General features: G+C 53.0%; 2 protein-coding genes across 2 annotated transcripts; one reads left to right on the top strand and one right to left on the bottom strand.

Moving 5' to 3' along the window:
- The first annotated feature begins 1,162 nt into the window (after positions 1-1,162).
- Positions 1,163-9,639, top strand: LGALS4 (galectin 4). The gene is made up of 10 exons (XM_047712241.1): positions 1,163-1,320; positions 1,625-1,713; positions 3,579-3,783; positions 6,480-6,614; positions 8,256-8,282; positions 8,406-8,444; positions 8,600-8,629; positions 8,915-9,003; positions 9,145-9,310; positions 9,398-9,639. Exons 1-10 carry the CDS (start codon positions 1,276-1,278, stop codon positions 9,542-9,544), a joined length of 972 nt encoding a protein of 323 aa, XP_047568197.1. The 5' UTR covers positions 1,163-1,275; the 3' UTR covers positions 9,545-9,639.
- A 4,240-nt stretch (positions 9,640-13,879) lies between these two features.
- On the bottom strand, positions 13,880-15,898 carry LGALS7B (galectin 7B). The gene is made up of 4 exons (XM_047712242.1): positions 15,839-15,898; positions 15,368-15,456; positions 14,483-14,684; positions 13,880-14,058 (listed from the first exon to the last, which is right to left on the bottom strand). Exons 1-4 carry the CDS (start codon positions 15,851-15,853, stop codon positions 13,945-13,947), a joined length of 420 nt encoding a protein of 139 aa, XP_047568198.1. The 5' UTR covers positions 15,854-15,898; the 3' UTR covers positions 13,880-13,944.

Here is a 15,898-nt window from a genome sequence, read left to right as displayed (position 1 = left end):
TCCTTGGGGCGGGGGCCGGGAGGGGGGGGGAGGTCCCAGGACTGCAGCTGCACAGAAGGTTGGGGATGGAGATTTGACCAATGAGCACGGGAGCCGTGCAGGCGACGCCCATAAAAAGTCTGGCAGCTGCCTCCAGGCCGGAAGGCTCCAGATGGTCTCCCTGCCTTCCCCAGGCGTAAGGGCGGTGTTCACCCTGCCTGGCACCCACTCACTGCACAGCCTGGTGGGAGCTGACGCCCGAGTCTGGCTAGAGTTCCGCTGCTACCCAGTCTTGGGCCAACTGCCTCATTTCTTTTTCTTTTCTTTTTTAAATAGGCTCCAGGCTCAAGGTGGGGCTTGAACTCACCATCCTGAGATTAAGGGGTCACGTGCTCTACCAGCTGAGCCAGCCAGGCACCCCTGCCTCATGTCTTTAAACTTTAGGTTTTCATGTCCATATATAATCCGAACCTCCTGGGCTTATGTTTGGAATGAGTGCAAGAGGCCAAGGATTAATTTAGTGCCTTCTGTACGCCAAGTCCTGTTCTGAGCATTTATTATCTTAGTGGTTCCTTTCCAGGCCTCTATGAGGTTGATACTACTAGAATCCCCATTTTTCAGAAGGGCAAATGGGGAAATTGAGGCTAAGGTACTGAGCTAAGACGAAACAGCCAGGAAGTGGTCGAGGCAATATTTGAACCCAGAACCTCTGGCTCCAGAAATGATGACCTAAACCACTATACCTACAATCTAATGTACATGGATTGGGCATGTAGTGGGCATGCAATAAGGTAAGCCCTTTCCCAGTTCCTAGGGCTGTCCAGAGCACCTGTCCCTCCCTGCTTTCACTTCCTTCCTTTGCCCATCTTTCGTGGGCCACTCCTGCAGCCTTGCCCTGCCCAGCCCTCCTGGTCGTACCCTCCCTCTGTTAACAAAGGCCTGGGCAGGATTTTATGGGCTCTGATAAGGCCCTGGCAGGGCCAAAGTTCACTAGCACTTCCTCTTTGCAGAAGGACCTAAAGTGTAGCCCCCTCCCCCCAGCCGCCCTCACCTCCCAGCCTAGCCGAGAGGATCTGGGTTCTAGCTGGTGGCCAGGGAGGCTAGCAACAGAAGGGACACAAGCGGCTGCCCTAGAAAAAGATGTGAGCCTCGGATGCCCAGAAGAGGAACCCATGGACGCTTCCCTGCCAGCCACTCCCTGTCCCTCAGGTATAAGAGCCGCCACCGCCTCCCATCTGCTGACATTGCCCGCCGCCGCATCTCTTCCGGGACGAGCCGCCAGCCCAGCCTCTCAAGATGGCCTATGTCCCTGCACCTGGCTACCAGCCCACTTACAATCCGGTAAGATGGTGACCCAGGACCCAACCATGGATCCCAGCTTAGCTCCACCCTGAACCTCACACACCAATTTACTCTCACCCTGATCCTGAGAAGTCCCACCCCCACCCTGGGGTCTCACTTAGCCAATACTCACCCCAAAGCCTGACTTGCTCCCATCCTGACCCTTGCGCTATTTATGTGCATCCCTGACTCTTGGCCATCTTCATCTTCACGCTGACCCTTCACCCCTGGTGTCTTCTCCCTCGATAATAAGAGTTGGGGGCTCCTTAATGAGGGGGAAAGGCTCACCAGTCCCTTTTCACAGACTCTGCCCTACAACAAGCCCATCCCGGGTGGTCTCAGTGTGGGAATGTCTGTGTACATCCAAGGAGTGGCCGCTGAGCACATGAAGAGGTAAGGCGCTCCCCCCACTCCAGAGAAGGCAGGGGCAGGGGCCACAAAGAGGGGCTCCCATCCCTAATGCAGGAGGCCTTCTTCCCTTCCTCCACTCTACTGGGGATGGCAGCTCTGGGCCACTGTACCTAGTGGCCAAAGACCAGCCTGAGCCTGGGACATCCAGGGCTTGGTGACCAGGAGCAGGGGAGCCTGGGGGCTGGGGGTGTGGGGGGAAGGGCAGTCAGGGAGATCACCACCAGAAGCAGCCCAAGAGTTGGGATGTCAGATTGGAAATGATGGGTGTGATAGCACAAATTCAGATCAGAGCTCAGAGCCGGCCAGTTGTTTGACTGTGCAATTGCGTGAGTGGGAAAACCTCTCTGTGCTTTCTTTTCCCATATGTAAGATGGCACTGTTTCAGGGATTCAATGTGTAAAACATGTAGAACTGGAAAGTAAGCATTAAAATTAAGTCTTAGCATTTTTTTATGGCCTTAAGGTGGTGATGACAATTGAACTGACCTCAAGGCACTGTTGAGGTTTTTGTTTTGTTTTCTTTGTTCTTGCTTTTTTTTTTTTTTAAGATTTTATTTATTTATTTGAGAGAGAAAGATAGTGAGAGAGAGCACAAGCAGCAGGAAGGGGCAGTGGGAGAGGGAGAAGCAGACTCCCTGTGGAATAGGGAGCCTGATTCAGGGCTCAATCCCAGAACCCCAGGATCACGATCTGAGCCACAGGCGTACACTTAACGGACTGAGCCACCCAGGCTTCCTCTGGCACTGCCATTTCTTTATTCATTGTTTTTTTTTTTTGCTTACTTAGGCCCACTATGTGCCCAGCCCCTGGGGACAGAGCAGTCACCAGGGCAAAGCTCTCTGCCCACATGGAGTTGACAACTTAGTAGAGAGGAGAGATGAAAGATAAAAATCAAATAGACAGGGTCCAGTGGTGCTAAGTGCTATGGAGACAAATAAATAGGGCAAGGAGATGGGGAATGGATGCAGGCGAGGTAGGGGTGTAGCACTGTCCCTTTAAATAGGGTAGACCGGGGGTACCTGGGTGGCTCAGTGGGTTGAGCCTCTGCCTTTGGCTCTGATCGTGATCTCGGGGTCCTGGGATGGAGCCCCGCATCCAGCTCTCTGCTCAGTGGGGAGCCTGCTTCCTCCTCTCTCTGTCTGCCTCTCTGCCTACTCGTGATCTCTGTCAAATGAATAATAAATAAAATCTTTTTAAAATAAATAAATAAATAAGGTAGACTGGGAAGGCCTCTCTGGGAAGCAAACACTTCAGCAAAGACCCAGGGGAGGGGAGGGGAAGGAGTCTGGGAGTAGAGGCTGGTAGCAAGAACAGCCAGTGCAAAGGTCCTGAGGCAGGTGTGTATTTACCCAGTTAGAATAACTTCAGGGTTGCTGGCTTGAGGGGAGGCATGGGTGGTGCTCAGATTTGGCTGTTCCTTAGGTCCCTCTGGCTACAAGTGGGGAGTGGCCTGCGGGGCAGGGTGGCAGCAGAGTGACCTGACCAGATACCTGTAGGGTTCCTAGGACGGTGTCTGGCCCATGGTGAATAGGGAAATGCAGGAGTCCCAGTTGCCAAGTTGGGAGAGGCTGGGGTGCAGTGGCCTGATAAGGAAAGGGAGAAAGGGAAAGTGTTGCAGAAGAAATATGCCTCCCGGACTTCAGGAGCACGGCCCACCCCCTCCTCTCTTGCATCAACAAGGCCTAAGTGTGTTGCCCCTATTTTCCTGGTCCTCCCACCCCCCGCTCCCACCCAGTTCAGAGACCTGTTCAGGGACCTTGGAACACCATAGATCAGAGAGGGCTTCCGGAGGAGGGCCCCATGCGCAGGCAGATGGGGCCAGGGGCATAGCCCTTCCTGTCCCGCCAGGTTCTACGTGAACTTCGTGGCAGGGCCATACGCGGGAGCGGACATTGCCTTGCACTTCAATCCCCGCTTTGATGGCTGGGACAAGGTGGTCTTCAACTCGCAGCAGGGCGGCAAGTGGGGCAGCGAGGAGAAGAAAAGGAGCATGCCCTTCCGCAAGGGCGCGGCCTTCGAGCTGGTGTTCATGGTCCTGGCGGAGCACTACAAGGTCCGAACTCGGGGTCAGGGTCTTCCCTCCTCCCTCCTTCCTCCTTTTCTTCCATCTGTCCCTCCTCCTCCTCCTGCCGCCCCTCCCGGCCTCTCTCAGGTTCCCTTCTTCCCTGCCCCTCTCCCCTCCCTTCTTCCCTTTCCTCACCACCTTTCCTAACTCACTTTTTTCTTTTTCTTCTTTCCTGCCTATTAAAACATTTTTCTCCTTAAAAAAATTATTTTTCCTCTTGTTTCTCATTCTTCTTCGTCGACGGCAGACAGCCTTCTAACGTTTCATGTGTCTCACCTTGTTCCTCCGTGTTTTTGCAAAATGCGTATTTTTGCTATTTTTTAAAAAGAGTTTATTTGAGAGAGAGAGTGCGCATGCGCTGCAGGGAGGGGCAGAGGGAGAAGCAGGATCCCCGCTGAGCAAGGAGCCAGATGGGGGACTGAAACCCATGACCCTGGGATCCTGACCTTAGTCAGTCACCCAGGCACCCCTGTTTTTGCTATTTTTTTCTTTTCTTTTCTTTTAATTTTATTTATTTATTTGACAGAGAGAGAGAGAATGGGAGGAGGAACAGAGGGAGAAACAGACTCCCTGCTGAGCAAGGAGCCCCATGCGGGACTCCATCCTACACCCCCCCCCCCCCCCGGGGTTCATGATCTGAGCCCAAGGCTGATGCTTAATGGACTGAGCCACCCAGGCGTCCCCATTTTTGCTATTTCTTCTGGCGAACTCTGAACACAAACAGAAGGAAGCGAGGGGACAGTCACCCCCTGATCTCCTTGGCCAGCTCCGGTGGTCATGAGCTCCCTGTCCCTCTGCCGTTATCCTGCCTCACATTTCCCCTCTCAGAGGATTTAAGAGCAAATCCCAGATATCATATCAGGTTATTGATAAATCTCTCGCTTTTCAGGAGCACTGTCGTGATGCCATTAGCACACAGAAAACACTGAGCACTCTTGGGGCGCCTGGGTGGCTCAGTGGGTTACGTCTCTGCCTTTGGCTCAGGTCATGATCTCAGGGTCCTGGGAACAAGCCCAGCATTGGGCTCTCTGCTCAGCGGGGAGCCTGTTTCCCCCTCTGCCTCTCTGCCTACTTGTGATCTCTCTCTCTCTCTCTCTGTCAAATAAGTAAATAAATAAAAATCTTTAAAACACTGAGCCTTCTTCCTCAGCATCCCCATATCCAGTCAGCAGTCCGGTCATCTCATAAATACTTTAATATTTGTTGCTTTCTACACTGGGAATCCGGCTGCAGATAAGGCCCAACGTTGTGATCAATTACTGTTCTGCAAGCACTTTTTTTTAAAAAGATTTAATTTATTTGACAGAGAGATCACAAGTGGGCAGAGAGGGAGACAGAGAGAGAGAGAGGAGGAAGCAGGCTTCCCGCTGAGCTCGATCCCAGGACCCTGAGACCACGACCTGAGCCGAAGCCAGAGGCTTAAACCACTGAGCCACCCAGGCGCCCCTGCAAGCATATTTTTAATGTGTGATTGAAGTGTGACCAGAGTACAGAAGAGCGTGGGCCATGTGTACTTCGCTGGTTCTTTGCACAGAGAACACACCCCTGGAACCAGCATCTAAGTCTAGAAACAAGAGCCTTCCAGCCCCAGAAGCCCTTTCCTGTCCCTTCCTGTCCCCTTGTCCCCAGGGTTGGCCTTTATCCTGACTTCTCCCTGCTTGAATCTGTTTCTGTGTCTTTATTTTATTATTATTATTATTATTATTAATTTTATTTTACTTTCTTAAGTAGGCGCCACACCCAGTGTGGAGTCCAGATAGGGCTTGAACAACTCTGGGATTGAGACGTGAGCTGAGATGTGTCTGGGTGGCTCAGTTGGTTAAGCGTCCGCCTTTAGCTCAGATTGTAATCCCAGCGTCTTGGGACCAAGCCCCACAGGGTGCTCCCTGCTCAGCGGGGAGTCTGCTTCTCCCTCTCCTCTGCCCCTGCCCATGCTTTCTCTCACTCCCTCTCTCTCTCTTTTGCGCACATAAATAAATAAAATCTTAAAAAAAAAAAAAAAGATATGATTAGGCAAGGCTCTAAAGAGGATTTCCAGGGGCGCCTGGGTGGCTCAGTGGGTTGAGTCTCTGCCTTTGGCTCAGGTCATGGTCTCAGGGTCCTGGGATCGAGCCCTGCGTAGGGCTCTCTGCTCAGCGGGGAGCCTGCTCCCCCCCCCCCCCGCCCCCGGCTGCCTCTCTGCCTACTTGAGATCTCTCTCTGTCAAATAAATAAATAAATCTTTAAAAAAAATAAAACAAAATAAAGAGGAATTCCAGAACACCTTTGACATGCCGGGCTGGGTTTTAATGTTCCCAACAATCCCGGAGCCGGCCTCCATGTTACAGGTGGGGAAACAGAGGCCCAGGGAGGTGAAGTGACTTCCCTGAGGTCAGACAACCCACATGTCAGAGCTAGACTCAGCTCAAACTCATTTGGTGCCAAAACTAGGACTCCGACTTGATCCTCTCCCAACCGCTACCCTGACTAAATTCTCTGTTCTCTTCTGTCTGCCTGCCCATCTGTGAGCTGACTTTTGACCCTGGCTTGGCCTCTCACCTGTGGACTCCAGTATTCCTGACTCTGTGGCTCCCTAGGTCCCCTCCAAGACCAAAGTGCAAGTGAAAATGATCGCTGTTCCCTACCTCCTGTGTCTGCCCTGCCAAAGTCATGGCTGCTGACTCTGACCTTACCCCTGCATCAAGGTGGTGGTAAATGGAAATCCCTTCTACCAGTTTGGGCACCGGCTCCCTCTACAGATGGTCACACACCTCCAAGTGGACGGGGACCTGGAGCTTCAATCCATCAACTTCATTGGCGGCAACCCGCCTCCAGGCCAGGTGCGTGATGGCTCCCTCTCTTACGCACACGCTTCCTTCCTTAATCCAGTCCCACGTTCCTCTGTGTCCAGAACTCCTGCTCTGTGCTGGCCCCTTTGCTGGCTGGGTTACAGACCGCCCAGGCGCCCTACTCTGTCCCCTGGAAAGACAGACTATATTCACCAGATGGCGTTGGCTGCATGTGGTTAGGGCTGGGGCGGTGGGCAGATGGAGAGGGGGATTGGTCTGGGGACAGACTGGAGGTTTGAAAGAGTGCAAGGGAAGGGTTTCCTGGAGGAGGAGGAAGCATGGAAGCTGAGTCAGAAAGTGAAGATAAGAAGGGACAAAAGCCACAGGAACTGCCTGCCAGCAAGTTCCTGAGCAGCCGCCTAACTTGGCTAGTCACAGAGAATCTCACTTCCGGTTGCAATGAGCTGCTGGTCCACACCCGCAGGAAGAGCCTTCCAGAGAAAGGCACACAACAGCAACTGCTGGGGACCAGCCCACACTCCCCTGGAAATGACCGAGAGTGGAAACACATCCGGCCACCTAGAAACCCCACTCCCAGGGCCACGGTGAACAAAAGGCCACCAAAACAGCCACAGAGCCCTCAGAGAAGCCCAAACTCCAGACTCCCACCATGGCCTTCTGCTGGGGGCGCTGCACTCCCTGACCTGTAAGGCCCCCCAACCTCCACGCTCCGATGATCCTCAGGCCCACTGGACAGATGTGGGAACTGAAGCACAGATAGCTTCAATAACTGGCCACAGTCACGGAGCTGGGAAGTGACAGAGCCACGGATTAAATGCAGGCAGGGGAGGAAGGGGAGGTTCTATGCGGTGTGTGTGGGGGGGTCCTTCTGCCCCCGGATGAGGGAACGATGAAAATGTCTTCACCCGTGAGGTGGCCATGGGCCTGTGGGTGTTCATTTTACTGTCATCCCTCATCCACACATTTGAACAAGAAAAACGACAATAAGGCTATTTGGGAAGTCCCTTTGGAATCGCTGACTTAAAATGGAAGCCAAGGCAGAAAGGAGTTCATTGAGGAGGGAACAGAGAGAACAAGTGAATATAAGTTATGGGGGGGGGGGTGTTTCTGGCCCACACCTGTCACGATGGTCTTACCATCGTGAGACCAAGAGAGAGACAGAGACAGAGACAGGGAGAGGCAGAGAAACAAAAACAGACACACGCAGACTGAGAGAGCCTGAGGCCGACCTGGGAGAGAGGCAGGATTCCTCACCGCCCCAGCGCTGGGCACCGAGAGTAAAGGGCAAATCCTGACCAGGGGTGAGGTGAGGGGGGGGTATCAGTGGTATGGGCTGGGAAGATGTTCTGAGGAGCCTACGCTTTGTGGAAGCTTCCAGGCTGGGGTGGATGAGGGCTCCTGGGCAGGACGAAGCGGGATAAGGGAGGCAAATAGAATTTACCAGGCTTGCCCTAAAGGGCCAAAGTGACTGTCCCTGCTCACTGGAGTCCCCTAAGCACAGCAGGTTCCTCTCCATTCATAAGCCACCTGGTGCTCCTCTTTGACCCCAGAGTTCCCTCGGACGGGGGTGGTGGGGCTGCCCTGGGCAGACATCCTTGACACCCTCCTGGCCCCAGTCAGGGGTCTCCCTCATAGCCAGCCTCCCTTCACACATTGCCTCTGTGTCCACAGATACCCATGGGAACTCCAGCATACCCAGTAAGTGCCTGCTGATGGGCAGTGGGTTTCTCCTCTTGGTGGGGTTTGGTGATGTGAGGAGGTCTTGGGGCAGCTGAAGGACCCCCAGTCCCCTTCATCCTTGCCTTCCATCTGTCTGTGTAGGGTCCTGGATATATGCACCAACAGTCAAGTCAGTTGCCTGTAAGTGGGAAGGTTGTGGGGCCATTTGCGGCGGGGTGGGTGGAGAGAAGTAGAGGGGTGTCATTCATACCCAGAGACATGCCTGCATGTAGTCAGTGTGCCGTAAATATTTGTGGAACGTCATAGAATAATCTCTCCCCTTCCTCACTTCACAGACCATGGAAGGACCGCCAATCTTCAACCCGGTAAAGTGTCCTGTAGGAGTTTCGGCCTCTGTGGTGGGCAGTTTGTGGGGAAGCAGGTGGTGGGTAGGGGGCCCTGACCCCTGGTGCACCTGAGAGCGTGGGAAATCGAGTGGGCAGAGGGTGTTGGGTTGGGAGGTAGGGAGAGGGTGGAGTTGGTGGCCAGAGTGGGGAGGGGCTGGGGGCTGGGGACACTTCCTGGGAGTGGGCACCCCTCTCTGTAAAGCTGTCCCTGCCTGGCTTCTGGTTACCTGAGAGATGATAGGACCTCATGGTCTCCTCCCACAGCCTGTGCCATTTAGGAAGAACTTGCAAGGAGGGCTTACAGCCCGAAGAACCATCATAATCAAGGGTTCCATACCCCCCATGGGCAAGAGGTATACAACTAGACTGCGGTGGGAATCCTCAGTCCCCTTCCTCCCTCAGACCCAGGAGTTGGGACTGCGGTCCCCTTCTCCCTTGGAGAACCAGGCACTGGCCCCCATCTGACTCCTGCCTCCTTCCCTCTCTGCCTTCAGCTTTGTCATCAACTTCATGGTGGGATCCTCAGGGGACCTGGCTCTGCACATTAACCCTCGCCTGACTGAGGGTCTCGTGGTTCGGAACAGCTGTCTGAACGGTTCCTGGGGATCCGAGGACAAGAAGATCTCCTACAACCCCTTTGGTCCTGGGCAATTCTTTGATGTGAGTCTGGGGTCCCCTTCATACCACCCCCCTTCCCTCCAAAGCTTCTGCCCTGGTCCCAGCCTCAAGCCTACCTTCTCCCTGCAGCTGTCCATCCGCTGTGGCCTGGATCGTTTCAAGGTTTATGCCAATGGCCAGCACCTCTTTGACTTTTCCCATCGCCTTTCGGCCTTCCAGAATGTGGACGTGCTGGAGATCAAGGGTGACATCACCTTGTCCTATGTCCAAGTCTGATCTATTCTCCGGGGCCATAACCCTTGGGAACACAGAGGAAAAGATCCCACAGGACTCCCTTCTAAGCCCCTAATAAAATGCCTGTGGGTGTCTCATGAGTGTCCATGACTCCATTCACCTCCCTCACTGTTCCTTGCTTCCTTGATCCAATCATACACCGTCCGTTCATCCATCTCAACATCCATCAGTCTTTCCAAACATCCATCCATCTAAACATCCAACCAGGGGCACCTGGCCCGCTTGGTTGGTGGAGCATGCAACCCTTGATCTCATGGTTGTGAATTTGAGCCCCACGTTGGGTGTAGAGATTACTTTATATTTTTTTAATCTACAATATAAAAAAATTGTTAAAAAATGAACATTCGTGGGCGCCTGGGTGGCTCAGTGGGTTAAAGCCTCTGCCTTCGGCTCAGGTCATGATCCCAGGGTCCTGGGATCAAGCCCTGCACGCGGGGAGCCTGCTTCCTCCTTTCTCTGCCTGCCTCTCTGCCTACTTGTGATCTCTGTCAAATAAATAAATAAAATCTTTAAAAAAAAAACACAAAAAAACCTGAGTTATGGATGTTGAAATTTGAATTCCATATAATTTTTAGTGTGAGGAAATATTCTCCTTTTTATTGTTTTCAGCTATTTAAAAATGGACAACCTATTCTTAGCCTGGGAGCCCTACTCAACCGGGCAATGGGTTTGGCCACAGCCAGAGTTTATGAAATTTTCTTTCCTTCTTTCTTTCTTTCTTTCTTTCTTTCTTTCTTTCTTTCTTTCCTTCTTTCAGATTTTATTTATTTATTTATTTATTTATTTATTTATTTGACAGAGAAAGAGAGGGGGAGTGACAGGCAGAAGGGGAAGCAGACTCCTCACTAAGGAGAGAGCCCGACACAGGACTCAACCCCAGGACCCTAGGATTGTGACCTAAGCCAAAGGCAAATGCTTAAGCAGCTGAGCCACCCAGGCATCCTCAAAAGCTTCCTTCTAATGACTGTAACTCCACAGACAGTTTGAACATAACTCTGGAAAATCAGAGCCACAACCACCTGTGTAAGCCACTCCTGGATCCTAACTTCAGAAACTGTGTAAGATCATTAAAATGTTACAGTGCTAAGTTATGGGGTAATTGATTATGAAGCAATCCATTAGTAACATACTGTCAGACTGAATTAGAGAGCAAGATCCAGTAAATGCTGTCTATAAAAGACACACTTTATTTTTTTAAATTTTTAAAAAAGATTTTATTTATTTATTTGACAGAGAAAGGCACAGTGAGAGAGGGAACACAGCAGGAGGAGTAGGAAAGGAAGAAGCACACTTCCCAGCAAGCAGGGAGCCCGATGCAAGGCTCGATCCCAGGACCCTGGGATCATGACCTGAACTGAAGGCAGATGCTTAATGATTGAGCCACCCAGGTGCTCCAAAAGACACACTTTAGATCTTTGACACCAATAAGTTGAAAGTAAAGAATGAGAAAAGATATACCATGGGGGCACCTGGCTGGACCCGTCTGAGGAGCGTGTGACCCTTCATCTCAGGGTCATGAGTTCGAGCCCCACGTCAGGTGTAGACATTACTTAAATAAATAAACTTTTAAAAGATATACCATATCGGGGCGCCTGGGTGGCTCAGTGGGTTAAGCCTCTGCCTTTGGCTCAGGTCGTGATCTCAGGGTCCTGGGATAGAGTCTCACATGGGGCTCTCTGCTTGGCAGGGAACCTGTTTCCCCCCTCTCTCTGCCTACTTGTGATCTCACTCTCTGTCAAATAAATAAATAAAAATCTTAAAAAAAAAGATACACTCTATCAACAATAACTGTAAAAGAGTAAGAAGGACAGAATTACTATCAGACACAATAGATGGTAAAAGAAATGATAATAGAGCTTCTAACTCTTGGTTTCAGCTTAGGTTATGATGTCACAGTGGAGGGTTCCAGCCAGAGTCCAACTGGTCCTCAGCTTGGACTTGGCTTCAGATGCTCTCTCCCTCTCCCTCCCCCACTGCCTCTCCTCTAGCTCGCATATGGACTGGCACTCTCTCTATCAAATAAATAAATAAATATTATTTTAAAAATAAAAATAATAAATTGCGCTACAGGAGTGCCTGGCTGGCTCAGTGAGTAACGCATGTAACTCTTGATCTCAGGGTCATAAGTTCAAGCCCCAAGGGCACCGAGCCTGCTTGAAGAAGTTGTACTAGAGACAAAGAGGACATTTCATAGCGATAAAAGGGACAACACATCAAATATATACACACATACATATATAGCAAATATATGTATCAAATAAAAATGTATACTAATGACAGACCCCAAAATACAGGACAGATGGACCACTGAACAATTACAAGTTGCAACACCCCCTCTCTCTAATTGATAGAACAACCAGAAAGAAATTAGTAAGGACGGAAAAGACATCCGGAAAAGACGGAAAAGACATAGACGTGATCAACCAATCTGAACTACCAGGTAACTTTCCACCTAACAAAAGAGAACACACACTATTGTCAAGTACACTTGGAAAATTCTCCATACCAGATCATAAAATAAGGCCATAAAATAAGTCATAATAAATTTACACAAATTGAAATCAAACCAAGTATATTCTCCAACCTTAATGGAATTGAGTTGGAAACCAACCATTAAAAAAAAATTAGGAAATTTACAAATATGTGGAAATTAAACAATAGCCTTCTAGATGGTCCATGTGTCAAAAAAGAAACCAGCGGTAGGGTGCCTGGGTGGCTCAGTGGGTTAAGCATCTGACTTTTGATTTGAGCTCGGGTCTTGATCTCAGGGCTCTGAGTCCAAACCAGCATCGGGCTCCTTGACAGGAGTGGAGCCTACTTTAAAAAAAAAAAAAAAAAATCTGTTGAAGTTTCATAAAATAAAAATTTTTTGAAACTGAAGAGGAATGGATCACACCATCTAATCCAAGGACCCCCACCACCTTTAAAGTGCCAATGACTGCTCTCTCTTTCCACTGTACACGTTTGAAATTGGTCCCACACGTATTTGTTATCTCTACACAGATTTTTTTGCAGGTTTTTTTTTTTTTTGAAACCGATTTTTATTCACATACCTAAGTGGGCCTTCCCAGAAGAGTCACAAATTTTTGTTAATTACAAGTACTTGACACGTCAATAAAAATAAATACTAAGTCATTCAACAATGAGCCCCAGGGAACTAGGGAATTCAGACTTCGTCGCTCTGCAACTGCGAGAGGGGACCCTTCCTTACACAGCCCACCCAGAGATAAGGTCTCAAGGGCTCCATAGTGGGGTGATTTCCCCTAAAGGATCTTGAGGGGCAGAAAATGGGTCCTTAAAAGGCTCCTACCCTACCCTCTGCTTCATGTGAGGTCGGGAGCAGTCTGAACATAACTGCGCATATGCTTGTGAAGACAGCACTTGTGAAGACAGCACGGCCCGAGCAGGCCAGGAAGTGGGAGGCCTGTCACCCTTGGCGCGGGCTCCGGGTGAGGTACATCTGTCTGGGGCATGGCTCCGGACTGTCCCGAGCTCAGAACCCTAGCACAACACCACGCGCTGGAACGCAGTATGCCGGACCGGAGCTCCATCGCGCGGTTGAGGGACAAGCCGCAGCAGAGTGGAGACCCAGACAGCCCAACGACTAGAAAACCACCACCTAGCGGCGGGGGCAACTGGGCGACTGTGTGAGGACGCAAACTACCCCTACCCCACCCAGTTGCTACTCGGGCAGGAGCCCAGGTGAAGAAGTGTGGGAATGGGGCGCGTGCCCGCAGCGGGGACCCAGAGGCCAGATCGTCCTGACCCCCGTCCGCTCCGCAGGTAGATGCCGCTCCAGTGCGCGTCTGCCCCGGGGCGCACGGGCGGGGGCCAGTCCCGACTCTGGGACAGCTGGGAAGCCGGCGACGCCCCGTGCGCTGTCCGGCCCCACCCCCCGCCAGCCGGCTCCCCGCACCCACACCGGTCCCAGGCCGCGTCGCCGCCATCTCGGGCTCTCCAAGGGACCAGGCGTGCGGGGACTCGCAACCCCTGTGTGCAGATGCACGCACACCGAGCTCCGTTGCTCCGCAGACCCGGCGCCAGGCGGAGCTTGCGCGGGCTCCAAAACCCATCAGGTCCCCCCACCCGCACTGCCCTGGGCTGCTCTGCCCAGCGCGGTTGGAAGACGATCCCAGACACAGCCCCCACCCAATCGCGACCCTCCAGAGCCCGCCCAGCCCCACACCGGCCCCCCACAGAGGGTCCCGCACCCCGACTCGGCCGCGGAATCGCTGTGGAACCCTTAGAGTCTTCCCCTCTCTGAACCTGCTTTCCGCGTCTGGACGCAGGAGACACAGACACGGAGCAGGCGCACCGACGTGGGCCGAAACTTTATTTGCCATTCCCGGACCCCAGCGCCTCCAGCCCCTGGGGAGGCGGTCTCAGAAGATCTTCACGGAATCCAGCTGCAGGTCCCCGCCCACCTCCAAGAGGCGCACGCGCGCCGGCGGGATCCGGTAGCGGAAGTGGTGATACTCCGAGTCGCCGACCACCGCCTGCGGGGACGCGGGGTGCGCGCTGAGTGCCCGAGGCCTACTGCGGGGGCGGGGGTCCCTCCCGACTCCGACCCGCGCCGTGTGCCTGCCGCGCCCACTGGCAGCGGGGACCGGCCCGCGGGCGCGTGTTTCTCGGCCTGTCTCCCGACTCAGCCTTGCCCCTGCCCCAGAGCCTCGGTCTCGCACTGTCGGGGAGAAAACCGGGGCCGCGCTGCCCGGCTAGGGGACACCCACCCTCTGAGCACTTGGCTCTTGCGCGCTGGTCCTTGTCGCTGCCGCACCCCGGACTGCTGACACTAGTGGGGATGCACCAGGGGAAGAAGAGGGACGCGGAAACCACCCCCGCCCCCCAGCATGGCCAGGCTTCTGCCCCCTCCACCAGCAGCCTCCCTGGCTTCCACGCCTGTAGGTAGCGGGGACCCACCTTGAAGCCTTCTTCCGTGGCAATGAGAAGCACATCGAAAGGTTGCCCGTGCTGGAAGGGAATGCCTGAGCCGCGCTCCTCTCGGCCCCAAGTGCCCTGCTCCAGGGTGTTGAAGACCACAGCAGACTCATCAAGGCGCGGATTGAAGTGCAGGGCGGCCTCACTCCCAGGGGCCTCGCTGCACAGCAGGTTCACATAGAACCTGGTAGATGAGGGGAAAAGGGGCCTGACTCACCGTTGCAAGAGCACATACAAATTTAAAAGACCTGGAATGTCACATGTCACAGAAGGAGGGCTGTGCACTGGTGGCCAGGATCAGGATTACAGGGCATCCAAAACCTTATAGGGACCCTGGACACAACCACCTACAGGAGGGTCACTATACTATTGCTTGGGTCCCCCTCATTTCCAAAGCTTCTAAGAGTTGCCATGAATCATGGTGCCAATGGCCAGGGTGCTCCCCATTCCTAGAGGTCTAGGAACAATACCACAGATCCCCTTATTCCCGGCACCACAGATTCCCAGAAATCCCACAGTTCCCAAACCAGGACGTCTGAGGACTGATCGCTTGGGTTTCCCAGATGCTCGGGGCACCTCCAGATCACTGGACATGTTTCCAAATTTCCTGGGGATTCAGACTGGAGTCACAGAACTGCAGGTAGGAATCCTAAGACTGCCCTGGATCCCCCAGATTCCCAGGATACATAGGCACCCCAGCTTGTACACAGCCATGGACAAATCAGTGAAGACATGAGATTCCGGAAAGTCAGTGATGCCCTGGGGATTCCAAGACCCTGGTGGACAGAGGTGGCTCTGGCTCCCTTGAGTCTGGACTGGAAAGAGGTTAGCTTGTCCCACCCTTACCACGTGGGCCTGGGGTCTCACCTGCCAGCCTTTTCTGGGATGGCACCACGGATCCTCATCACAGTTCCCACTCGGATGCCCTCGGGCAGCGAGGTCTTGTGGGGCACGTTCTGCAGGACCAGCGGCGGGGACCAAAGGAATCAGGGACACACATGACAGAGATAGATGGGTCAGCCCCAGGGAAAAAATGGTCAGGACCCACACCAGCAGAATCACTGAGAAAAAAGGCAACAGAGAGAAAGGAGAGAGAGAACCAGAGCCAGACAGAGCTAGGGACAGAAACAGAATCCGCAGAACAAACAGAAGAATCCAAGAGTGGATGGAAGTGTTGGGTTGGGTCAACCCGAGAGCCACAGCCCAGACACCTCCTGGCACACCACAACACCCCCTTTCTCCTTTCAAACACGAGACCTCAGGTGGGCCCAGACCCTCCCCTATTCCCGAACAGCCTTGAGTCCAAGACCCCCAGCCCCAGGGCCCCGAGGCACTCACAGAACTCCCTGCCATGGCTGGGACAGTGGGGCAGACAATGGCGCTGGTGGGGATGGCTGC

The sequence above is a fragment of the Lutra lutra genome, chromosome 17 (genome assembly GCF_902655055.1).
Source record: "Lutra lutra chromosome 17, mLutLut1.2, whole genome shotgun sequence".
Taxonomy (NCBI): Eukaryota; Metazoa; Chordata; class Mammalia; order Carnivora; family Mustelidae; genus Lutra; species Lutra lutra.
The sequence above is the reverse complement of the archived record's forward strand: the minus strand, read 5'-3'. Positions and strand labels throughout refer to the sequence as shown.